This window comes from Pristis pectinata, chromosome 3 (genome assembly GCF_009764475.1).
Source record: "Pristis pectinata isolate sPriPec2 chromosome 3, sPriPec2.1.pri, whole genome shotgun sequence".
NCBI lineage: Eukaryota > Metazoa > Chordata > Chondrichthyes > Rhinopristiformes > Pristidae > Pristis > Pristis pectinata.
In genome coordinates this window covers 94751626-94778116 of record NC_067407.1, presented here as the reverse complement: position 1 = coordinate 94778116, position 26491 = coordinate 94751626, and the positions used below count along the sequence as shown (strand labels likewise).

At 40.7% G+C, this 26491-nt stretch overlaps 1 protein-coding gene across 1 annotated transcript in view; it reads right to left on the bottom strand.

The window, feature by feature from the left end:
• The window catches only part of LOC127567749 (dystrophin-like), a 358665-nt gene that overhangs the window by 295548 nt on the left and 36626 nt on the right, over positions 1–26491 (bottom strand). Inside the window, 1 exon segment of the mRNA XM_052010734.1 lies at positions 6340–6401. Coding sequence (XP_051866694.1) covers positions 6340–6401 — 62 coding nt within the window.

The window sequence follows — 26491 nt, the reverse complement described above, 5'->3', positions numbered from 1 at the left end:
AGCTATCTTAAAGCCATTGTTGATCATAGTGTCATCTCAACAGTTTTACACAGATTCTGTAACCAAGTTAGATGATCAAGTCTAATTTTATTGTCATCTGCTCTTAAGTTCCTCTCTCCATTTTTCCACTTACAGGTTTTACAAAATACAAGAACCTAAGACTCTTCACATAAAATACAAGGAAGAACATAGACATTACCATTGTATTCACATTCTTTTGAGTTTTCACTGTCTGCACCCAACAGCCATTTGAATGCAAGTACCAGATTTGGGACTCAGCCATACATACCAGTGGCTGCCTGGCATGGAGTTAGCAGGTTTCATCAAGAGGACATCCAAACTAGCTTGAGGATATTAGTCCAGTAAAGACAAATCAAGAAAATGAGGTTTGCATTTCTGTAAAATGAAATGCAAGTGTAAACAGCTGCAACACTGCCAGCTGACTAATCAGCAGCAGACAAAGAAAGGGGACTTGGATAAGGTTCTAGTGAGCAACCATCACTTCTGGATTACTCCTCAGATGCACGTCTCTCTTTCTGGAAGGACAAAGTTAAATAATGCTTCCACTGAAAGCCTCAATTCAATAAATAATTATGAAAAACTTTCAAGATATTACACAGTGGACACTCCATAGCAAGAACTTACCCAGATTGCAATCTTTCAATTCTCACCATATTAGTTAAAATTGTGTGCCTCAGTCCATAATGAGTAACTCAATACACTTTCACAAGTGTATCAAAGAAAAAATAGTTACCTCAGAGAGGAATTACATGAAGATTTTAACAAACACTAACCCAGGTCAGAGGAGAAGAAAGGCTCATTTTCAGGTTCTCATTGGTGAATATGATTGCCTCCTGAACACCATGAGCTACATCAGGGCCTGTCTAGTACCTGTACACTAACACTGGTACAGAGTGTTGAATACATCACTGCACCCACCCAAATTATGTGAGTGTGCTGCCCACAACACTATCGTTTTAAAGAATGCAATTTATAGCTCAACTTCACTCAAGACTATATTCAATTCTACTTAATTGGCTGCTTTTATACATTTTGTCGAATTGCATTATACAATTCATTACTTTAAAATGATCAATTTTAAAAATGGCTTTTCTTCAATTACTACATCAAACTCCCAAAATCCTGCTCATCAGTAAAACAAAATGAAGTTGAGTTATAGGTCCTCTTGCCAATATTTTAAGATTGCTAGCCTACTTGTTTCATACCAAGAAAGATTAAGATTTATAAAATCTTTCAAATTCCTTTTAGGACCTCCCATAGCACCATATATTGAATTATTTCTGAAATTTTGTTATTGCAGCATAGGAAACATACCAATAATGCCAAAGATCTGGAAACTACAGATCTGGATTGGACAATGAGCAACACCAGAGTAGCAGTTTAGACCACAAACTCTAGAGTCAGAGTTATAGAATTGTACAGCATGGAACCACACCCTTCTGCTCACTATATCTGTACTGACTGCCACGCCCATCTATACTAATCCCACTTGCCTGCATTAATCCTATATCCCTTTGTGCCCTGCTCATTCAAGTACCTGTACAAATGCCTCTTAAAAGTTATTACTGTTCCTGTCTCTACCACCTCCTCCGGCAGCTCATTTCAGATAAAAACTATTCATTGTGCGAAAAATTTACACCTCAGATCCCTTTTAAACCTTCTCCCTCTCAACTTAAACATATGCCCTTTCATTTTAGACACGCCTATCTTGGGAAACAGACTCTGGCTGTCTACCCAACCTGTAACTCTCCCAATTTTGTACATCTCTATCATGTCACCACTCAGCCTCCTCAGATCCGGGGAAAACAGTCCCAGCTGATTCAGTCTCTCCTTATAACTCGAGCCCTCCATCAATGCATCATCCTCGTGAATCTTTTCTGCACCCTCTCTAACTTAATCCTGTAGCGCGGTGACCAGAACGGCACACAATACTCCAAGGTGTATCCTTATCTTGCCAATTCAATATATTTTTTTTACTTTCTTATACATCCCTCTTGGATTTGATGTGCCTTTGAGTTGAGGAAGTGTTTTTCATTTTAAATTTGTGCCACATAAATTGGCAATACTACATCAGAAAAAAACGTTTCACATTTTCAGTTCTTCAGAACCCAAGAATTCTTTTTAGTGTATTGTCACAAGGCTGGGAAATGCAGCAACCAATCTCAAATAAGAGGGGCAATGAATTGAACAGAATTTGTTTCTGGCTTTCCCATGGAGGAAAGCCACACAGGATAGTGGGCTCTCTCTCAGATCTTTTAACAACGTCAAAGATCCTTCTCATCTACTCAAACAAGAACACAAAGTCTTGGATCAGCAGTTTATTTCAAAGAATGTCCAATAACAATGCAACACTCATCCCAGTACTGTGCAACAATGTCCCTGTGCCAAGGTTTCCTGTACTTCTGAAGGATTTCACTGGCAGTAAAACAATGCGGAACACAATGAAGGGAAAGTTTGTGTTATTTCATCTGGCACCTTGACATCTTTTGTCAATGAATCACTGCTGCCTTCCATTCTTTCACAGATATTCCCTTTTCTTCCCTCCTCTCCTCAGCCTTTCTCTATTTTCTAACCTATTTTATCTCTAACCTTTCCCAGTTCAGATAAAAGGTCATTTGGAAGAAGTGTTAACCTTTGTTTTACTTTCCACAGATGCTCTCTACTATGCTGAGCATGACCAGCATATTTTTTTTATTATTTCAAGCTAAATCAAGGCTTTAGCCCTGGACTAGAAATGGACCTAGAGCCTTCAATGTTAAAACCTCAACCTGTTAACTTTAAATATCCTCACGAGCAATTAGAGCAGCTTTGCTCGAGATGCCCAATACTAATAAATAAACACAACATGGCCTTGTACTTCAATATTGGTTGTGCAAAGGACTCAATTAATACATTGTGTATAATGATTCAAGTTAAGAGTCAATTTGCCTCATAATCTACATTTGCCCAGTTCTAGTGAATAAAGTTGGTTCTTTTCCCTTCCCCCCACCACCCCCCCCCCACTCCGAGTTTGTATTAACATGTGGCTTCTGTTACATAACCAACATTTTTTCCAAGTTCCAGAAACTCAAGTGAAAAAAAAAGTACTTTCACATGGGAATAAATGAGAGGTATTTTAGGAGACATGCTCTAAAATGAACCATATCCAAGCTCTATTCCTGGAAAACTGTTTATCTCAAGACAGAAAAATGCAGTTCCCTTCTATTCCCTTCCCATACAGGTAGTCCTCAGGTTCAGTTCCTGCAAATTGTTCGAAACCCGTATTTTTCCAAGTTATGAGTGAACAAAATCAGTGTGTGGGAGGGGATCACAAACTGCTGTGACGGGAGAGTGAGGCGGCGCAGGGAGAGCAGCCGCCAGCCAGCCTCACTGACTCGTTGTTTTACTTGGATTTTCAGAAGGCCTTTTGACAAGGTGCCACACAAGAGGCTACCAAACAAGATAGGAGCCCATGGTATTACAGGAAAGGTACTAGTATGGATAGAAGATTGGCTGATTGGCAGATGGCAAAGAGTGGGAATAAAGGGGGCCTTTTCTGGTTGGCTGCCGGTGACTAGTGGTGTTCGCAGGGGTCGGTCTTGGGTCCACTACTTTTCACATTGTATGTTAATGATCTAGATGAGGGAATTGACGGCTTTGTGGCCAAGTCTGCGGATGATACAAAGAAAGGTGGAGGGGCAGGTAGTGTTGAGGAAGCAGAGAGTCTGCAGAAGGACTTGGACAGGTTGGAAGAATGGACAAAGTGGCAGATGGAATACAGTGTAGGGAAGTGTATGACCATGCACTTTGATAGAAGGAACAAAAGTGTAGACTATTTTCCAAACAGGGACTAAATTCAGAAATCGGAGCTGCAAAGGGAATTGGGAGTCCTAATGCAGGATTCCCTGCAAGTTAACTTGCAGGTTGAGTCAGTAGTAAGGAAGGCAAATGCAACGTTAGCATTCATTTCGAGAGGACTAGAATATAAAAACAAGGGTGTAATGCTGAGACCTTACAAGGCATTTGGAGTATTGTGAGCAGTTTTAGGCCCCATATCCAAGGAAGGATGTACTGGCATTGGAGAGGGTCCAGAGGAGGTTTATGAGAATGATTCTGGGAATGAAATGGTTAACTTATGCGGAGCGTTTGATGGCTCTGGGCCGAGACTCACTGGAGTTTAGAAAAATGAGGGGGGATCTCACTGAAAGCTATTGAATATTGAAAGGCCTGGATAGAGTGGACACGAAGAGGTAGTTTCCAGTTGTGGGAGAGTCTAGGACCCGAGGGCACAGCCTCAGAATAGAAGGACATCCCTTTAGAACAGAAATGAGGAGGAATTTCTTTAGCCGGAGGGTGGTGAATCTGTGGAATTCACTGCCACAGACGGGCTGTGGAGGCCAAGTCACTGTGTACATTTAAAGCGGAGATTGATAGGTTCCTGATTAGTAAGGGCGTCAAACGTTATGGGGAGAAGGCAGGAGAATGGGGTTGAGAGGGAAAAATAAATCAGTCATGATCGAATGGCAGAGCCGATTTGATGGGCTGAATGGTTTAATTCTGCTCCTATATCTTATGGTCAATGAGCAAGACTGTCTGCTCAGTGTGCCCAGCCATCGACTGCTGTGGCTCAGGGGGTGCGGAGAAAAAGGGACACATTGCCACCCATCAGAAGATGCCTGCAGCAGCTGGCAAATCCACCTCCATCCATCCTGCCAGTCTCCCAAACACCCAGAGAAACACCCTGCCCGACCCCAAAAAAGACCACCTGCAGCAGCCAGCAAATCCATCCTCATACAGACCTCTGAACAACTGGTACAATGGCTCAAATCACTAATTCCTGCCAAAAATATTGCAAGATTCAAAGATCGTTTAAAGATTCATCAGAAAATTTTCCTAAAGTCAAAAACTTCGAAGCCAGTTTGTTTGTATGTACAGGTGTCCATAAGTTGGATATTCATGACGTGGGAAGGGCCTGTACCCTCCCCACAACATTTCCTTCACAGACTGATTCCCAGAGAAGATCCCGTTTCATTAACCATATTCATCTCTAATGAAATTCAGATTATGATGCACCTAGGCATCCTATTACTATTCCCCATGATACCTATAATTTGCACATTTCCAGGAAAGAGATTATACAACAGTAATCTGATGCAAATCACTTTGGATTTCTCACTTTTCCTCTCCCAACAGCCTAACTGTGACTGAAAACATGCACAAGGTGAAACATCGTGTGGTCCTACTCCCTTGCATGGACAGTCATAAATTAGTACACCAGTTTTTAATTGAGTAAATCAGTTTAGTCAGACTGAAAAAAGAGCCTCCCCTCAATGGACTCTGTCTATATTTCTCGCTGCCTCGGTAAAGCAGCCAGGATAATCAAAGACCCCATCCACCTGAGACATTCTCTCTTCTCCACTCTCCCACCAGGCAGAAGAAGCCTGAAAGCATGTACCACCAGGCTCAAGGACAGCTTCTATCCTGCTGTTATAAGACTATTGAATGGTTCCCTAGTAGAACAAGATGGACTCTTGACCTCACAATCTACCTTGTTATGACCTTGCACCTTATTGTCTACTTGCACTACACATTCTCTGTAGCTGTGACACTTTATTCTGGATTCTGTATTGTTTTACCTTGTACTTCCTCAATGCACTGTGTAATGAATTAATCTCTATGAACGGTATGCAAGACAAGTTTTTCACTGTACCTCAGTATAAGTGACAATAATAAACCAATTCCAATTCAAACAACTGCAAAATACTGTTGTAACATTTAAATCAAATTTTACAAATTCCCAAAGAAATCTGAAAGCTGCCAAAGAAATGGAGTTAATAGCTCCATTTCACCATCATTGTACCACAATGCCCTGCATCAAGAGCACAGACAACAAACCATGCAGGCAGCCTGCCAATTCTCTCAATAAGAATTGGACAGGAAGTAGCTATTCCATGGAAAAAGTTATACAAGAGGAAATAAGTGCCAATTCCCAGCACTCCATGCCTCTTAGTAACAACTGCACTAAAAAATGGATCTGTATAGACAAATGTGGATTCTACTCCCAGAAACAGCAGAAAAAAGGTCATACTGTCCTCTTGAAAATCTTCAAGAAACCAAACTACTTCCACACTCCACTCAGAATTCAGATAACATTGCACAGGAAAATGTTTTTCCATGCAATAAACCACACACACCAAGTGATGTTAATATTTCTCACCAGCTCATTCATATAGCTTTACATGCCACAAAATAATTCTCAAGTCTCATGTTTGTCTTAACATCAGGTGGAAATGGTCCAGATAGCAATATTCAGCCTTATAAGATGTATGTTAACATTACCTTTACAAAGCGCACATTAATCCATTTTGTGAATGTTTTCTTCTGTACAGCATCATGCTCATCTGAGAAAAGATTAAAATAGGTTAACAGTCATCAAAACTCATTCAAATGGCATGGAAACTGAAACATACATTAAGCATGTAATACATTGCCAAAATTCTGGTCTTCAAACTTCCATTTTTATTTGCACTTATTTCCTTACCACCTCCCCTCATAACACTGATTCTTGCAAAGATATTTTTTTTTGGTGCTGGCTATCCCACATTCTCTCAAAGAATCCTTTCTTTCTATGCAAGGCAAAAGCAGTGACCATGAATAGTTTAGTACCATCATGAAAGTCAAAGCAGCCTATAACATCCTATCCTCAAGCAACCTTTCCATTATAAATCAATGGGTAACCATGACTCCAAGCAGCTGAAGCCTAGTTGTACAAGAGGGAGGTAAAAGGGGAATAAGATTTCCACAGTGAACCCTAGGGCTCTTAGAAGTTCAAGACTGGTAAATGGGTTCTTTAAAAAAGTAAACATTCAGGTAGAGTCTCAGGAGATCTCAGCCTGATCAAGAGAAGTTACCATGTAAAAATTGATTATTTTCACTAAGCATTTTCAATGTGTTTTGTTTTCAACCTGGTGTAACTAATTTACTCAGACCTGATGAAGAGGTTTCAATCTACAACACCTGTCTCTCTTTCCACAAACGCTGCTTAATCTGCTGAGTACCTTGATTATTTTCTATTTTTATTTCAGTATCTCATCACCTGCAATCCTTTGGTCTTTAATTTAGTCACTCCTTTGGATCAGCAATTCTCTAGTTAATTAAAAATGATTTAGGAAGGTATCAACATAACGACAGCAGGCTGCATCAAAGATGAAAACTGAGAGCAGATCTTTTCCCACCATTGGTGATGGGAAAAGGAGATTTTTTTCCTCAGATCACCATGTAATTAATCATTCCCAACAAAGAGAATCACCAAATCGTGCTGATCAATAAAACTTTCAGATGCAATAATTTCCAGACTATGATTTAAAATGGAATAAATCATGGAAAAGGACCCAGCATAGACAAAATACAATACACTTCAGGCCAGTGATCAAATATGATGGAAGTTTTCCCACAGGTGCTGAATGACTGAGTAATTCCTGTATTTGTTTTATTTCAGATTTCCAGCAACTGCAATATTTTGCTTTTGAGATATGTGAAAAAGGGAACATAAAACAACTCCATAACACACACACTCAATATTTGCAAGGTCCAAGAATCTGTGAAAATGTTCAAAACTATCACACTGTCCAATACATGACTACATACTTATTTGATTACCCTCCTTCAGCTGCATGAATGCAAATTCTGACCATTAGAAGTTGTCCCAAGAGCACAAAGTTAAGATGACACAAGAACTATTACCTCACATCAGTTCAGGTAGGTGACCCTGTTTATGTCAAGAACTCATTCTGTCAAGCCCACAAGGCAGCTGGTGTGGAATAGCTATCCCACATTAAAAGAACTAATGCACAGGAATCTTCCACTTCTTAGAACTAGAATGGAAGTTAAGCTCAACCCTAAGCAACTGCATCAGAAGAAGACGCCAAAGAAATTGCAGACCCAGAATATGGATGTGGCAACCTGTGATTGGACCAAACTTGCTCCATATTCAACTTAATGACAATGTTACCTCAAATCAATAGCAGGAAAGATTTATGCCAGAGGAATGTTTTCCTCCCTTTCCCCCATGACCTGAAACACTGACGCAAGTTATAGTTCAGCACAAAAAAAGATTCCAGGGAAGAATGATCTATTAATAATGCAAGGTCAGAACCAAAAACACAGGTCTTTGGTTTTCTCTACTAGTTAGATTTGTAAAACATTTGCTAACCTGCAATTTCCTGGTGGCAATTAATAAGCACAAAAGCAACTCATTAACCCACCTCTGTGACTGGAATCTTCCATCAAAGCATCAGTAAAAAAAACAAAACTGGCAACATTAGTCTATTCATTTCTATTCATAGTAATAATGAAATTCATTGTAGAATACACCAGAGCAGGGGACGTGGGTCTTTGCAAAGCCAAAATACAAAACACACACACTAAACGACAAACTGTCACAAGAATTAAGAGGCAAATATGAAATGCTGGGACATGGTTCATAGATTTAAGAAAGGTATTTTGGTGCAGAGTATTCCAATGGGCAGAGAGTGGTATGCTATTCCTTATAGCAAAACAGCTTTGTAAATCCAAGACACATACAGGTGACCCTCTCATTATGATCATTTAAGTAAGAGAAATTCACCCTTACAGAATTCATGTCACTACCAAAAAATCTGAGATACAGAATAAAATTTACTCTCACAAAATAATTGAAGTAAATCAACATTTGTTTTCAACTCGCGTTTCTTGACGCATGCTCTTATGACACAGCTTTGCATTGCAGAAAATTGCAATAAGGACTGTTTTCTAGGAACACAACCCCCCCCCCCCCTCCCCATAACGCAGGGGTTGCCTGTACTCCAAAGAATTCACGGTGTTAGAGCAAACACTGACAAATCTAATATTCATGAATTCCAGTACATAAAAGCTGAGCCAGTCCAACATTTCTTCAGAAGACACCCTGGCCTTTCATTGATCTTGCTCCCCAAATGACCAAGACCTTGCTCAGTCAAGCCCATATGATAGCTGAAGTGCATTAGCCATCTCATGCTAAAAGTCACAAACAAGCAGCTACCATTGCTTATATGAAGGATCTGGAGTGGCAGGTCCCTCATGGGCAACCCCAATTGTGAAAGACTTGAACTTCAATCTGCTCCCAACTGAGGAACAAGTTCTGACATTTATACACTGTGACTAACTGAATGATATGATAGGCAAGAGATGATAAAGAAACAAAGTGAGTGCACCAGTTTCTTCAAGGGCAAACCTGAAGATGAGCGGTCAGGAAATCTAGAGGGCAATTCATCACAAATGCAGGACATCCTTGGACAGGAAATTCAACCACACCTCAATACAAAAGTAACATCTCAACAGGGACCTGAAGGCCAAGTTTCAACAAAAAACCAAGACCTAAGGAACGATGGTGGGTGGGAAGTGTGCAGGAAGTCCACACTGTCAAGCCATCAATGGTCCAGCAACTAAAACTTGGCAGAGAGTCACTTCAGTCATATTCACAACCCCTTCTCATTTTAAGAAAGGAGCACATACCAGGAGAGACTGTGCAATCAGGAATGTTTTCAAGAACAGAGACAAATGCAATTGCGCTAACTAAAAAGGGTCATCTTTCTGCCTCTGACAGGGAACATCATCTCCAGGTTTCTCAAGTGCCTCCTTCCACTAACTGAGAAGCTACAACCCAAATGACAGCGTGGATCCTGTCCACCCAGAGACACCATGGACATATTCTTCACTGCACATCAATTTCAAGAGAAGTCTATGGACTAGCATCAACCACTGCACATGGCCTTTTCTAGCCTCACTCGCCAGGTCTGTGGAAAATCTTTTTCAAATTAAATGACAGAACAGACTACCCACAGAAATTTGTGTCCATCTTACACTTGCTCAATATAAGTCATGACCTGAATCAAAGATTCCACAACAGACCCAATCTCAGTGCAGACTGGTGTCAAGTAAAGCTGCACCATTACCCATTACTTTTCTCAGCCTTCCTCACCACAATGTTGCACCTCATTGCCTACAAACTTCCTGTTGGTGTGGAGCTAATTGACATGACAAATATCAACTAATTCAACCAATGTCACCTCCACTCTAGAACCAAGGTCACATCAACCTCAGTTATTGAGCCGCAGAATGCAAACAATGCTTGCATGTACACTTTCAGATGCTGAACTCCAAGTCATCTTCGACTCAATCGCTGAAACATAAGAGACAGCAGGCCTTGCAAATCAAAGGTCCTCTCCTAAGGTCCCCTTGCTGTAAAACATCCCGTGACAATAAAGGTACAAGACAAAACCTTGGAAATTGTAAACTACTACCCATATCCAAGGAACCATCTCTCAACAATGACAGACATGGATGATAAAATTCTTCATCACTTTTGGGGCTTCAGCTCAGGCTCTGGCCAGCAAAAGAAAAGAATGTTTGAAGATCAAGACCTCAAACCTGGCACAAAGCTCAAAGTCCAGTGGACAGCAGAGATTCCTAACTTCTTGTATGCTTCTGAGAAATGGACTAGCTACAGCAGGCACCTTAAAGCACCAGAGAGGAACCATCAACACTGACTCAACAAAATCCTCCAAATGCCCTGGTGAAGCAAGCAAATACATCTCAGGTCAAGAGTCCAGTGTCTGACTGATATGCTACTTCAAGCTCTGTCATGGCAACAGATCACCAGGTGGAGAAAGGAAATGATTGAAGGATGCTTCTCAAAGCCTCGAAAAAGTACAACTTTCTCAAGAACTCGTAGGAATTACTGGCCCATGACTGCTCAAACAGGAAGAGTGTTCAGGACCGCATGAAGGACAGAATCCATTCACTGGGACCACAGAAAAGTCTAGTGTATATGTAGAAGGGAGGCAGAGTGGTGTAGCTAACAGACCTGCTGCCTCACTGTGCCGGAGACCTGGCTTTGATCCTGACCTCAGGTCCTATCTGTGTGGAGTTTGCATGCTCTCTGTGACAAGGTGGCCTTCCTCCAGATGCTCCAGTTTCCTCCCACATCCCGAAGACCTGCGGACTTTTAGATTAATTGTCCACTGTAAATTGCCCCCAGTGTATAGGTGAGTGGTAGAAACTGATAATGTGGGGAGAATAAAAAAATGGAATTAATGTAGGATTGGTGTACATGGGCAGTTAATGGTTGGCACAGGCTCAATGAGCTCAAGGACCTGTTTCCATGCTACATCTTTCTATGACCTAAACTGCCCACAGGTCTGCCTGTGGACCACTTCCTGTCAACATCCTGACCTCATTGGCCGACTCAGAGTCTGCAGAACTGGAAAGGAAATCAACCCCAAACCTGAAGAGCTGCCTCAAAAATTGAAAAGGAAGGAAGTGTGGCATTTATCAATATCCAACAATGGGTTTCAATGCAAAAAGAGGTATTTATGTTTTAACTACCAAGTGCCACTAACAACTCAGCTATTATTTGTTCTGCCTCTTGGCTTTTCAAAGGCCAAAACAGAAGTTAAACTGCTTGCATGCCCAAATACTCTGCTTAATTAAAATTGTCAAAAAGGTCAACTTTTCCAGCCTTAGGTTTTCTGCCCTTTTTATCAGCTGCTGTGCAGGAATTTGGGAAAAAAGGGAGGAATTAGCTTGAGGCTCTTCAGGGAAAGAAGGAGGATGAAAGATCAGAGATTTAATGAATCCAGGAATGTCCACTAGCAGGTTTCAAAGCTCTAGACTTATCTAATATAAATATACCTCGCACTAACAAGATAAAAACACCACACTGAGCTAGGCAGCTCAACAATTCCAAATAGTTGCTGCAAGAAGACACATACAATCTGTTGAGAAACGGCATCATTTCAAATCTAACCACTGGAGCAGTGCCATTAGTTGCAATAAGCTTATGAAAACTATATTGAAACCAATCCTCCACTGTAGCAATAATCACTCCAAAGCAACTTGGCTTGACAGCAACAAAAAATTTCAACAGTTTGTGAACAGATTTCATTAAAGGAGAAAGTTCTCCCTATGCACAGTTGGTTACTTTATGCTGATTCAATCACTGTATTCAACATTTTATATATGCTGAGTAAAATCATAACCAATGCATGAGCAACATAATGATTCTGAAAATGAAATTTTGCAATTTTAATAGTGTATGAACTCTAATTTTTATTACTGTCGATTTTGTTGCCGATGAGTATTTGAAATTGTGAAGTTCAGCAGAGTAAAACATAGATAAATTGGTCTTCTATTTCTAATTAATCCCTTCAACAAACTACTCGCCAGGGGCAAAGGCAACTGAAATTCCTTACTGCTATGGTCACATTAATTTGTTCTTGATTCAGTCTTATTGTGAACATAGATTTGGCTACTTTATTACTGATGTGCCACATTAATCAATTCAATTTACTTTAGTCACCGTTTCTCGTCAATGGAATCTCTGGAGAAACCCTAGAATATCATAAACCTAACTTTATTTGCAAAAATATCTGAACCTCCTCAAAGCAAGCAGCAGAGGAAGATTCTAGTTCTATTTCAGAAAATGTCACTGCAAAAAGTGTAGGGACTCTCGGGCACCAGGTGGCAGTTCAGTAATTAACATCAGTGAGCACAAATTCATGACCAGAACCACAGAGAGAGGAAAATGTGTCTTCATTCTGTGAGATGCTCCCCTGGAGTAAGGATGATTCCACCTCTGCCTGCAGCAGACTGAGAAACTACATATTGTGTGCAGCAAGCAGGTAGCTGCAGCACAACCAAAGCTTTTGGAAGTGCACAGAGCAGGGTGGGGGTAGCAGGCCTTAGACATTAGCTATTGAGTAGTTTTAGTTGGGGGGGGGGGGGAAAGAGGAGTGGGAGAAGGGATTTGGTGCAAGAGTATTTTGAAGGTCAGGAGGAGTAAAAAGTGCTGCAAAAGAGAGGGAGAGGGAAGTGAGCAATGGAAGGGTACAGGAATAGGAGAATGGAGGAAAGCAGTGTTGGCGATGAGGAATTAGGAGAGGGTGGGTGGAAATTAATCTGAGAGTTAGCGATGAAAAATGATGTGCCTCCCAGTGCATATGTATGGAGAGATGTTTGTGTGCATGCAGCAGCAATCTGATCTCTAATTGTCTCAAGTCTCCTTCCCATTGGAACATAAGCTCACTCCATTAAAACCATGCGGTAGCTGCTGTACAGCAGCCACCTCAAATTCATTGAATTCATGAACAGACGTCTTTCAATCCTCAATATGAAGTTTGGGACCTGGAACATCAGCACCTTCTTGTTTATCCCCAACAGAGACGGTCCAGATGTCACTCCACGCTCACAGTTCACAAACAGATGATTTGCTATTAGGCCTTAAAAGAAGGCAGAGGGACAGGAGAAAGCCAGATCAATGACAGCAGCTGTGGGCACACCACTTTCTGAAAGGAATACTGGAAGAGGGAGTGTCATTTTCACAGGGTAGGGAAATAAGCAGTGATGAGAGCGCCCAGAGGATCGACAATGAGCACAGGAAGCAGCTACTGTCAAATCATAGAAATGGCCCACACACACCATGCCATCCAAGGGACAGGGCTGAGCCCCACATCCTCCCAGCCCACCTGATACCAGCCTTCACAGGCAACCTCTTCAAACTATAGGCAATTCATTGCTGGATTTGCACCAGGTTTCCCGCACAGCAAAGTGGGTTCATGTCACGTTCCCAGCACAGCAGCAGGGAGGGCAGGATTTCACACCTGGCTTCTGCCACAGCTAACAGTAACACATCTTTCTACTCATAATGCTGTAATAACCCATTTTAGTGCTCTCATTCCTGGCAAGACATCTTGCATGCTGAGAAAGGTACAAGGCTGTTCCATCAAACTCCTGCCATGTGCTCCCCAAGTTAGAAAGGTTTTGCACAACCAGAATGTGAATCACGTGCTGCAGAATTCCCAAGCCTCTGACTTGTTATGTGGTTGGCCGAGTTGAGTTTGTTCAAATGTGACTCCCAGGACATTGATGAAGAGAGAATAACCAACAGTAAAGCCACTGAAATGTCAAGGGAAGATTGTTAAATTCTGTGAAGGCAGATGAAAGTCATTTACCATTCTAAGGTTGAATGTTGTCTCTCATGCTGCACACAGGCATGGGCTGCTTCATTATATGAGAAGTTGCAAGTGGAATTAAACATTGAGCAAACACTCACACTTCTGAACTTTGGAAAAAGCAATGATTAATGGCTCAGCAGCTAAAGATGGTTGGGTCAAGGACTCGATAAGGATAAACGTCCATTGTGCTGTGTGCCAATTCAGTTGCACTAAATGGGGTAGATTCAGAATAGATTGAGCAGCTTGGAATTATGCAGTCATCAGTTAGTGAGCCAACATCATCAGAATTGAAATGATGGTACTCCACAATTTCTACTTGAATGTCTGACACATCTCTCATTCTGTCTTTGACATCAGTGAGGAGTATGGCCAGTTTAGCAAACTCACCAACTAGCTAATCTCCTATCAATTACAAGTACTTTTTAAGTGAAAACTTCAGTTTACCTCAACAATGTAAACAAACATTTTCAGATTGATTAATAGCTAATTTATTTAGGAAACATTTTTGGATTATCACAAAGGAGCACAACATTTTGAAAGCTTTTACTTTCAACAACTTCTCACATGAAAATGATTGTTTCGCTTAATAAAAAAAACAAAAATATAAGGGAGTAAACAGAAGGATATAAAGATAATTGTGGGGTCCCTTCACAATAAAGCTGTTAAGACACTCTGGATCCACTCCCCAAGGCTAGTCACCAGTGAAGACCCAGCAGTGAAGTCTCAACACCAATTGGAACTACATAACAACAAAAATTTTGTACATCACAGGAATGGTGTGGGGAGTAAAGTCAGGATACAAGCCAGGTCAGCCAGACGGTTATTTGACAATGTTTCCATTGATGTTAGTTGTAGACAAATCTACATCACTGTTAAGAAAAGCCTACCTTCATTCCTGCTGCCAGAAAAGAGCTGCTCCAATCATTGGTCTAGCAATTTAAGGCTCAGTATATTGTCCTTACTTGTGTATCCATCACCAATGCACAGCAGCTAACGCTTGCTGCTGCAGCCAAGAGTTAACACTTGAACAGTCCTGACATGAAGTCCTCAACCAGATTTATTGTTAAGTGAACACAAAGAACAATCACAGCAGTATACTTCAATAAAATTGTAATTGTCCAAATATTGGAGAATGAAGAGACGACAACCACCAAATTCTTGTATTTGAGGGGAAAGAAGGAATAGCATCATAATGTTAAAGCTAAAGAAAAATAAAACGAAGGGAAAAATAAAATGAAGGAAATGAAAAGCACTTTTCCCACCCCATTTCTTTTTCCCTTTTCCTTGGAGCAGACTCGATGGGCCGAATGGCCTGCTTCTGCTCCCTTATCTTGTGATCTTGTGATCTTGTGATCTTGTGAAATGTTTCACGTCTTTTACCTTGTGATGAACTTTTTCCAATATATTTCAATAGGTCTATTGTACCAATCTTCATATTAGCAACACAGTGCATGAGCCTAGTGGCACAAAACTGCCAAAAATAGATTTTCCTATTGGAGGGGAAGGTGGCGGTGGCAGACACAACACATAACCCATAGGCCCATTGGAATTGGAATGGTACTGTACAACAAACAGAAGCCTCTCCTCCCTAACACTCATACCAGGAAGCGATCAAAAAGCTAATGTTTGAGTCCATCCAATAAAGGAAGAAACAGAATTCAATGCTGCACAAATGAACAGTGCCTCCCGTGGGCATTATTATCCATTCTTCAAACTGCAAAGATGTGCCAGTTTTAAAACAGGAAAGTAGCTGTGGCCAAGAGAAACAGAAAGCCCATAAGCCTTTTCACAGTTCACAACAAATTTTTTTGACAAGCATACGAGGTTGCCAAGTAAATATCAGACATCATTTAATGAAGCTGGCCAACTACTTTTGAACACTTTTCTCCCCCCAAGAACTCCACGCAGTAGGTGTGTCACTTAGTACTACTTGGCTTTAGTACTGGAACACCAAAATAATGAATCAGTATGAACTGCATTGTTAAAAGATTGAACACGCTTAATACCATTTGGCCCATCTACCCAATGCTAATAATGTCTCCTCTGCAGGACATAAGCACGTTTCTCTTTTTTGTTTCTCAAGTACTTATCTATTAAACTTTTACGCATGACAGTCTCCTTCTCAGTAGCCATCTGTAGTAAGTTGGACAACATTGTAGAATCCCTCAGTAAAAGGATTTCTCCTGCATACTTGACAATATTTCCTGGTTTCATTTATCTAATTTGCATTCAAAGATGTTACAATTATGACCCATTCTTCATCTGAGCACGATCCCAGCAAGATGCAGGGTCCAATGCTAAACTTCAGTTGAAGGTACTGGATTCTTCCTGAAAATCCAGGTCACCTTCCCATTCCTGAATTAGGTGGCATAGAATCAAGTTTGTTATATGCCAATCAAATATTAAATCACTTGAGCTATTCATGCATGTACCAAATTCAAGCCATTCTTACAGAATGCAAAATGCTCAGTAGCAAAATGTGGCAGGGGGCAGAGTGGTTGACATGGACCAGGTGATTGATGGGGATGTAAGAGAAGAAATGGAAATGGTGTTTGAAGGTCAGTGCAGACACAAAGGGCCTGTTTCCATGCTGAATAACTTATGATTTGTTGCAATAAATCAGAGAGAAGAGGGTGAGTGAATAGGGAAGGGTCGGGGGGGGGGGGGGGGGTGAGGTGAGGGAGATACTGTAGCATGGAGAGATTCAGCGCAGAAGAGATGGGGTGGGTTATGTGATAGAGGGTGTGGGCAAGACTGTGCATTTGTGTGCATGGTTGGAGTGCACGTGAGCATGAAGTCCCCTCCCAAGTCTGGTTTCTAATCGCCCTGGACTTCCTTGCTGTTGGATCAAGACGTGGGTCCATCAAGTCTATCTGAGTCGCTGGTGAGCAACTGCCGCTCTACTTTAAAAGAGTTCACTGAGAGACACGTTTCCCTCTTCAGAACAGGGTGGGAGCAAGTCATCCTTAGCCACATGGGACTGACCGAAGAGAAGACAACAAAAAGGATTTCATGGCATGTGAACTAGTCAGTAAGGTTAGGCAGATGGGAAGATACAATTGGTCTGAAGATCCCAGAGAGAGTGGTAAATGAGTGTTACAAAGAAAAAAAATTAACAACTATAGATGTTGGAAATCAAAAACAGAAATTGCTGTGAAGACTCAGCAGGCCAGGCAACATCCGTACAAAGAGGAAATAATAAAAAGAGTTCAGGTTTCAGACTGAAGATCCTTTGAACTTCAGTCATAGAGCAATACAAGTACATGGTTCCCTGAAATGGTGTTGCAGGTAGACAGGGTGATGAAGGCAGCTTTTGGCACACTGCCCTTCATCAGTTAGGGCACTGATGATGGGAGTTGGGATGTTATGTTGCAGTTGTACAAGACGATGGTGAAGCCGGACTTGGAGTATTGTGTACAATTTTGGTCACCCTGTCTGAAGAAAGATGTAATTAAGCTGGAAAGAGTGCAAAGAATATTTGCAAGAATATTGCAAGGACTTGAGGGCCTGTGTTAAAGGGAGAGGTTGGGCAGGCTGGAACTTTATTCCTCAAAAGAAAGGTGACTGAGGAGTGACCTTGTAGAGATGCATAAAATCATGAGGGACAATGAAAGGGTGAATGCACAGTCTTTTTTCCCTGGGAAAGGAAACCATAAACTAGAGGGCATTGGTCAGAGGGAAAAAGATTTAAAAAGGGACCTGAGGGGCAACTTCTTCACACAGAGGGTGGTGCATATATGGAACAAGCTGCTAAAGAAAGTAGTTGAGGCAGGTACAAAAACAACATTTAAAAGACATTTTATTAAGTACATGGAAAGGAAAGGTTTAGGGGGATAGGGGCCAAAAGAGGGCAAATGGTACTAGCTTAGGTGAGTATCTTGGGCAGCATGGACGAGTTCGGCCAAAGGGCCTGTTTCCGTGCTGTATTATCGTCATTCTATGTGATATACAAGAATTTTACAGTGAATAAACAAAATATATACATGTGGTACAAAACAAATGTCAACAAATACACCACCAACTGCTTTTATATGGAAAAGTACAATGCTACAAATCCTGGAAATCTGAAAGGTTAATGTGCATGACTCTTGGGTTGAAAAGTCATCGACTGAAGTTTACCATTTCTCTCTCCAAGGACCCTGCCTGACCTGGGTAGTTCTGGTATGTTCTGTTATTCTCTCACATTTATGGAGCCTGTCCCTTCCAACCATCTCCTGAGGATACATTCTCCTGATCCAAACACAAATCCAACATAGCTACAAATGCTCTCTCTCCTCATCACATATTGACTGCTCTGTGGTAGCCTGTGGAGTACAATATTGCTCCTGCTGATGACCACCTGAACCTCCAAATGTCCATGCTTTGGTCTGCTGAACCCTTTCTGCTGGAGAATATTTTCAATAAGATGACAAGGGTCCACATGGACTCTGCAGTGTTCCTTCCTACTCATATTCCAAGCTTGTACTTACAATAATCATATTCCCCATGGCAATGCCAGTTACGGATGAACATTATGCCACATGGCAACAGAGATGGGCGACTTCAGAACACGTCTGACTCACCAGAGCCTACAACTACATTGTTTTGTGCAATGTTTATGTTGAATCAACATTAAACACTTACACAATCAATATTAAATGTTGATATAAAAGCATGAGAAAAGAATCAAGATGTGATCAAAATTCAAGAGAATGTCCAGTTTTAATTTAACAATTCATAAGCTCAAAGTGCAAATTTCATGCCACAATGAAATTTTGAATGTATCAAAACATATTCATGCATAGTACTTGAAGCACCGATTATTTTGCAACTGTGTTCACACCCCCACAAAGTGAACACAATGCCTATTATAGCAAAGGCAAAATAAAAACATGTGATTTCTTTTCCTTTACCAACTGGCTCCAAGTGCACAAAAGGGATTGTGGGGCAAAAATCCAATTTTCGCCTGCTTCTACAATGAGCACAATTATATCCAGTACATTGGAACACAACAAAGAAAACAGAGTTTAACAAAAAGTTTAACAGTGAGTATAATTGTACTTCTTAGTTCAAATAGCAGAGGGTAGGCTTTCATAAAATACTGACCATTCTTTACAAAATCTGAATTGTAAATATCCTGTCCCACAGAACTGCATAACAAAGCAGAAACCTTCCCCAGAAACAACAAGTGTGTTTGCTTCAAACTCACAAGCAAAGCACTTCAAAAAGACATTTAAAACTTAATTTAATGGCCCTATGGAATTTTAGGAACACTAAAGAAAATAAAAAGGTACCAAATCAGAATACGCCTTTTCCTTTTTGCTCACATTAACACAAAGGCAGGGAGGGAGGAAGGAAATTCTCCATGCAAATGAACCATGCATTACACATAATTGGACTATCCCAGAAATATACGGCTCCCATCCAACACTGCAATATTTCCAAGTCCCGAGGTGTTGCAAATAAATAGCGTGCCAGTTTCAAGGTTATAAATTAACACTGAAGGTTACTAGCTGTGTTGGAAATCACTGTGGATTAATTTTCAGCAACATTACACCAACACCACAGATCCCTGCATAATGAATGAGAAAGCTACGGATTTATATGCGCTTCTGAATGGAACCTAACAGTCAAAAACAACAATATTCATAGCAGATACCCAAGGCATTTCAGTAGCATTACTCATGTTTTGAGGAAAAGACAGACTTGGAACTCAACCTTAGAACCTTTGCATCAAGATCGGAAGAAAATCCTTTTCAACACCCTTTCCATTCCCCAATCATTCTTCAGATTACAAAATTAGCACTTGCATTAATTTGACAGGCATCACTTCCGATGAACAGGGAAAAGATGATGCATGCATGAAATAGAATTTTAAAACATTCATACTATAAACCTACACATAGTGCATGTCTTCTAATAACAGTCAGCCGTACAGCACAGAAACAGGCCCTTCGGCCCACCTAATTAATGAAGGCAATAGCTTGGTAAAGAAAGGTTTAATTTTTTTCATAATGCTGCACTTAAGATAAGTTCTCAAGATTTTTTTCTGAAGAAATGCTCAACTTTGATCAGGGTAAGCAGAACCATGATGTCACACTCACTCAGGTTCCTGCCAGCCATCCAAGTCCTCTCAAGCTGCTGCAAGAGGTGCTGAGGGGTAGTCGAGCGCCACAATTAACACCGGCACGTACCTCAATCTCTGTTACTGCATCAGGTGTTCAGCAAGGAGAGGAGGGGACTGCTACAGTAACACCAACCAGTCAACTATCCTCCCAACTGTCATTGGCAGTTGTGAACACAAACACAGAACAAGCTTCCACTCAATAAATAGAAATGAAGCAAAAAAAAACACACTAATTATTCCTCATGTTTCCTGATAATCGTCACATTCACTAGCTAATGTCTTCACTGCTTCAAAATCAAAGTCTTGTTTCCAGATTTACACTGCACATGTTCAGCATTGACCTGAAGCAAATATCGGTAATTATAAACAATGAAGTTCACCTTTCGCATCAAATCCTTCAAACCTTATGAAATGGCTGCAATCTTTCCACGGTTTGTATTTCACTTAGAACTGTTCATGTATAGAATTTGGTCGCCAACAATGCCTGGACTTAACTAAGGATTGCATTTTTCTTAAAAACTCTTCCACAACCTCAAGGCAACAGAAATCACTCTGCAGCCTATTAAGTATTTATGAGGAAATCACAAACTGCAGATGCTGGAAATCAAATGTGCTGGAAACACTCAGCAGGTCAAGCAGCACTGATGCAAAGAGAAACAGGGTTAATAAACAAATGTCAACTGTTTCTCTTCCCACAGATGCCATCTGACTTGTTGAATGTTTTCAGCATTTCCTGAAACTAGTTATTGACATGTATTCACTAATCAGAAGTAGGCCCTGAGAGTGTTCCACATAACATACCCCCCTTCTTCACTTACAACTTGGCCACTCAACTTGCCTACCCAATTTGCAACTTGTCTACTCACCTAATCCATTTGTTACATCAGCATTTTGGCTACAAGTTTGATAAATAGGATAACTCTTCCATGATAACAACTTCACACTCCGTACATTCATCTCTCAGCTCTATTCACAGTTAAACAAGCAGAGGAAACGGAAACAGAACATTGCCTGATGCAAGCTGGGAGGTGGAAAATAACACAAACTTCTATGAGAATAGCCACAGACAACAATAACCACAATCTCTACCACAATCAGTACCTAGTTTCTTTGCAGAGAGGTGTGGTAGTGAACGAGTGCTAGAAGCTGCACTAGTGACTCATGTGGTTTAAACATTCTACTTAAGTCACAGGTTGCCCAGTGCTCACTTCTTCATTCATGTCTACATATAAGAGAATTTTTCCACAATGAGATTTTTGTTTCTGTGCACCTTAACAAAAATGCTTTTCATTGCAACAAACTATTCTCTCTTGACCAACTGGTGAACCCTTTCCACCAATTGCAATTGCCGAATTTTGATTTCAAATTTGTGAATATTCTAGTTTGTTGTGGGCCTGCCAGCCAAGTAGCAGCACTGAGCTCTTACTTCAAGATGCCAAACACAAATAATAGGATCAAAATGCACAGAAGGTGACCACTTTTATGCAGGCTCAAAGAACTGGTGAATTAATCTTTTCTCCCTTGTTTTCTCCCTGCAGCCTTGCATTCTTTTCCTTTTCAATTTATATATCCAATTCCTTTACTACAAAATCAGCTTCCACCACAAGCAATGCATTCTTAATCATATGCAAGTAAAGCTATTTCCCCATCCCTCCAAGCTTTTCTCCCCAACTATCTTCTATGTGTATCTTCTGAATACTGACCAGTGCAATTATTTTTCCCCTATACACTTACAGTATTCATGATAATGAACACATGCTTTAACCCACATTTTAACCTTCACTAATCCAAAGAGAACATTCTCTACTTTTCTAATCTTTCCACATATCCCTCATCCCTGGTATTATTTTGGTAATCTCCACTACAAGATCTGAACAACATTCCTATATTGTTGTGGCACAAAACTCCAGCTGAGGTCTGATTACTGTAGTTAAGAAATTTGTTTTCACTTACCTGACCCAAAGGCAGCTCATTCCACATATTGTCAGCACAAGGTTTTTCTTTCAATGCAAGTTTAATATGACTAAAACATTCCATTGATTGTTTTCATTATGAAAGCCATGAATTTGTTATATGCTCAACTTGCTCTGAACACGTACCAAAATGCAACTACCTTTTTCTGCAATGCATTGCCGGTAATGGGTTTAAAGCAGTGTCAATAACATTTTTCAAAATTAACCGGATTTGGACTTCAAAAGGCACATTTCACACTAAATTAAACAAAACAATGGTAGATACCGGAAACCTGAAATAAACAGAAAATACTGAAATTACTTAGCATATCAGGCAGCATCTGTGAATAGAGAAACTGTTAACATTTCAGGTTGGGGACATAGGATTTCACTTTGTGCTAATTCAATGGTACTAATAAAAGTACTGTCCACAATAAGAGAGGTATTTCTAACAATATTGTTATATTCCTGAAATTCCTCATTATAGTCCTATTCAGTACTCCTAGGCTTCCAAAACACTTGATTTGTTTCTGAATTACAATACACTCATAATTCAAGTTTGCATAATGCAAAAAAATAGTAATTCAGTTTAAGCATCCATTTGTTACTTCAATTGTTTAATTCAAGTTATTGGATAAATGATTGGCACAAATCAGCCAAATAGCCTCCTATATGCTGCAAAATTTTGTGATCAACCAAAATTGTTTCTCAGCTAAAGAATACCATGGAAGCTGAGCAATATTGGTGTCACCCAATTGTTTTAAATAATTATAAATATGCTCATTTCTACTGCAGTGTTGAGCAACTGCGAATGATATGGGTGTAGGAGGTGGTATCAAGAAGCTCGTCCCAAACCAATGGGAAACCTTTAGCAACATAAGTGAGAGATTGGTTAAAAGCTGCCACAGTGATGACCAAACACCAGAGACTCAGTTTAGGAGTTCAGACAACTAGCTATACTGTGTTTTGGAATCACGAAACAACCTGTTTTCAACTTAGCTGTAACTATTGCAAGATATTTCAGATTGGTTGCTGCAAATTTCTAAAAATTAAACATCCTGGTTTAAACCATAATCTTGTTCCTACTTTAATCACAATGCAACAAGGTAGCTAAAAACTAACATCAGCATTTAAAAAATTATGAAGTACTGCATGTCTTCTTCATAGCCAGTCCTTTGAGGGTCAAGAATGACTTGATTCCACTCCAATTCTATGGGCTCCAAGGGGATCGTGGGATCAAGAGACTCTGCCACAGGTGAAGCTGGTGGTATTGCATGGGATGGGCAGATGGGAAGCTTGGGAGGTGGTGCACTGAAACCACAAATTACACTTGGCTTGAGAAAGATCTGGTTGAGACCCACATGGAGAATGTGGTCCAAGTATGAAATGTTCGAGGCAAACAGTTCATGCTCCTCTGTATCCAGCTGGCTGATTACCAATAACGAGGTTGCTAAACAATTGAAGTGGACAATGGAAATGAATCTGTGGCAGCCAATAATCCAGCTGCAATGGAATAAAGATGGACAAAATGGCTCAGATCTAGACTAACCTACCAATGTGGTATCATATCATAGGAGAAATCCAGTGCACATTCCTCCTGTGACAGTCTGAACTTCCTCCAAGTGCTCTGGTTTCCTCCTAATATCCCAAAAACACGCAGGCTGGTAGGTTAATTGGCCAATGTGAATTATCCTAAGATCAAGAGGGTTGAGAGCTACAAGTTCCCAGGAGTGAACATCACCAATAGCCTGTCCTGATCCAACGTGGACGACACGGCCAAGAAAGTTCACCAGCGACTCTACTTCCTCAGGAGGCTAAAGAAATTTGGCATGTCCCATTTGACACTCACCAACTTCTATCGATGCACCATAGAAAGCATCCTACAGTGTCATGCAAAAGTTTGGGCACCCCGGTCAAAATTTCTGTTACTGTGAATAGCTAAGCAAGTAAAAGATGACCTGATTTCCAAAAGGCATAAAAGTTGAAGCTAACACATTTCTTTAATATTTTAAGATTACTTTTTTATTTCCATCTTTTACAGTTTCAAAACAACAAAAAAAAAGGGCCTGAAGCAAAAGTTTGGACACCATGCATGGTCAGTACTTAGTAACACCCCCTTTGGCAAGTATCACCCCCTTTGGCAAGTGTCACAGCTTGTAAACCCTTTCTGTAGCCAGCTAAGAGTCTTATAATTCCTGTTTGGGGGATTTTCGCCCATTCTTCCTTGCAAAAGGCTTCTAGTTCTGTGAGATTCTTGGGCTGGTTTGCATGCACTGCTCTTTTGAGGTCTAGCCACAGATTTTCGATGATGTTTAGGTTGGGGGACTGTGAGGGCCATGGCAAAACCTTCAGCTTGTGCATCTTGAGGTAGTCCATTGTGAATTTTGAGGTGTGTTTAGGATTGTTACGGTGTGATGTTTGCTTCCAGAATTTGTTGGTATTTAATTGAATTCATTCTTCCCTCTATCAGAGGAATGTTCCCCATGCCACTGGCTGCAACACAAGCCCAAAGCATGATCAATCCACCCCTGCACTTAACAGTTGGAGAGGTGTTCTTTTCATAAAATTCTAAACCCTTTTTTCTCCAAACATACCTTCGCTCATTGCGGCCAAAAAGTTCTATTTTAACTTCATCAGTCCACAGCACTTGTTTCCAAAGTGCATCAGGCTTGTTTAGATGTTCCTTTGCAAACTTCTGATGCTGAATTTTGTGGTGAGGATGCAAGAAAGGTTTTCTTCTGATGACTCTTCCATGAAGGTCATATTTGTGCAGGTGTCGCTGCACAGTAGAACAGTGCACCACCACTCCAGAGTCTGCTAAATCTTCCTGAAGGTCTTTTGAAGTCAAACAGGGGTTTTGATTTGCCTTTCTAGCAATCCTACGAGCAGTTCTCCGGGAAAGTTTTCTTGGTCTTCCAGACCTCAACCTGACCTCCACTGTTCCTGTTAACTGTTATTTCTTAATTACCTTACGAACTGAGGAAATTGCTACCTGAAAACACTTTGCTATCTTCTTATAGCCTTCTCTTGCTTTGTGGGCATCATTTATTTTAATTTTCAGAGTGCTAGGCAACTGCTTAGAGGAGCCCATGACTGCTGATTGTTGGGACAAGGTTTAAGGAGTCAAGGTATTTTTCAAGCTTTGAAATTTGCATCACCTGGTCTTTCCTAATGATGACTGTGAACAAGCCATAGCCCTGACAAGCTAATGGTCTGAGACCTTGGTAAAAGTTGTGAGAGCTCAAATCTCTTGGGGTGCCCACACTTTTGGATGGTGCTCCTTTTCTTTTTTCACTCTAAAATTGTACAATACAAAAATAGTACAGTAATCTTGCTTAAGATAGTGAAAAGAATGTTTCATCTTTAACTTTATGACTTTTGGTGATTAGTTCATCTTCTACTCACTTAACTATTCACAGTAACAGAAATTTTGACTGGGGTGCCCAAACTTCTGCATGCCACTGAATCTGGATGCATCATGGCTTGGTATGGCAACTGCTCGGCCCAGGACCACAAGAAACTGCAGAGAGTTGTGGACACAGTCCAGCATGTCACAGAAACCAGCTTCCCCTCCATGGACTGTCTATACTTCTTGCTGTCTTGGTGAAGCAGCCAGCATAATCAAAGACCCCACCCACCCGGGTCATTCTCTCTTCTCTTCTCTCCCATCAGGCAGAAGATACAGAAGCCGGAGGGCACATACCACCTCAAGAACAGCTTCGATCCCACGGTGGTAAAACTACTGAACGGTTCCCTTATACGATGTGATGGACTCTTGACCTCACAATCTACCTTGTTTGACCTTGCACCTTATTGTCTATCTGCAATGCACTTCCCTGTAGCTGTGACACTTTACACTGTATTCTTCTGTTGTTTTTACCCTGTACTACCTCAATGCACTGTGTAATGAATTGATCTGTACAAACAATAAGCAAGGCACGTTTTTCACTGTACCTCGGTACAAGTGACGATAATAAACCAAAGACGACAAGTGGTAGTTGACGGAAATGTGAGAAGAATGTGGGGTTGAATTGGTGCAAGAATTGGCATAGACTCGGTAGTCCAAATGTCTTGTTTCTGTGCTGTATCTCTATGCATCTTTCTAACTAAAGGAACAGGAGCAACTTGAGTCTTGGAAACAGGATTCAGCTCCTTACCAAACAGCACAAGGACCAAGGATCACAGAGTCTTTTGGACCAACACTCAAAGAGATATCCTGAGTTTGGGACTCAGAACAAATTAAAGTCATAAGTCTGACCGAGATTGATCACCTCGTGCCTTGACAGCTCACATGACATGCAAGATGCACGTGCTTGTATGTTGTCTATGCAATTAATAGCTTGAATAAAGATAAGTACACCTTTCACCATCTGTCAATGATGTGTCTCTAATACAAGTGCAAA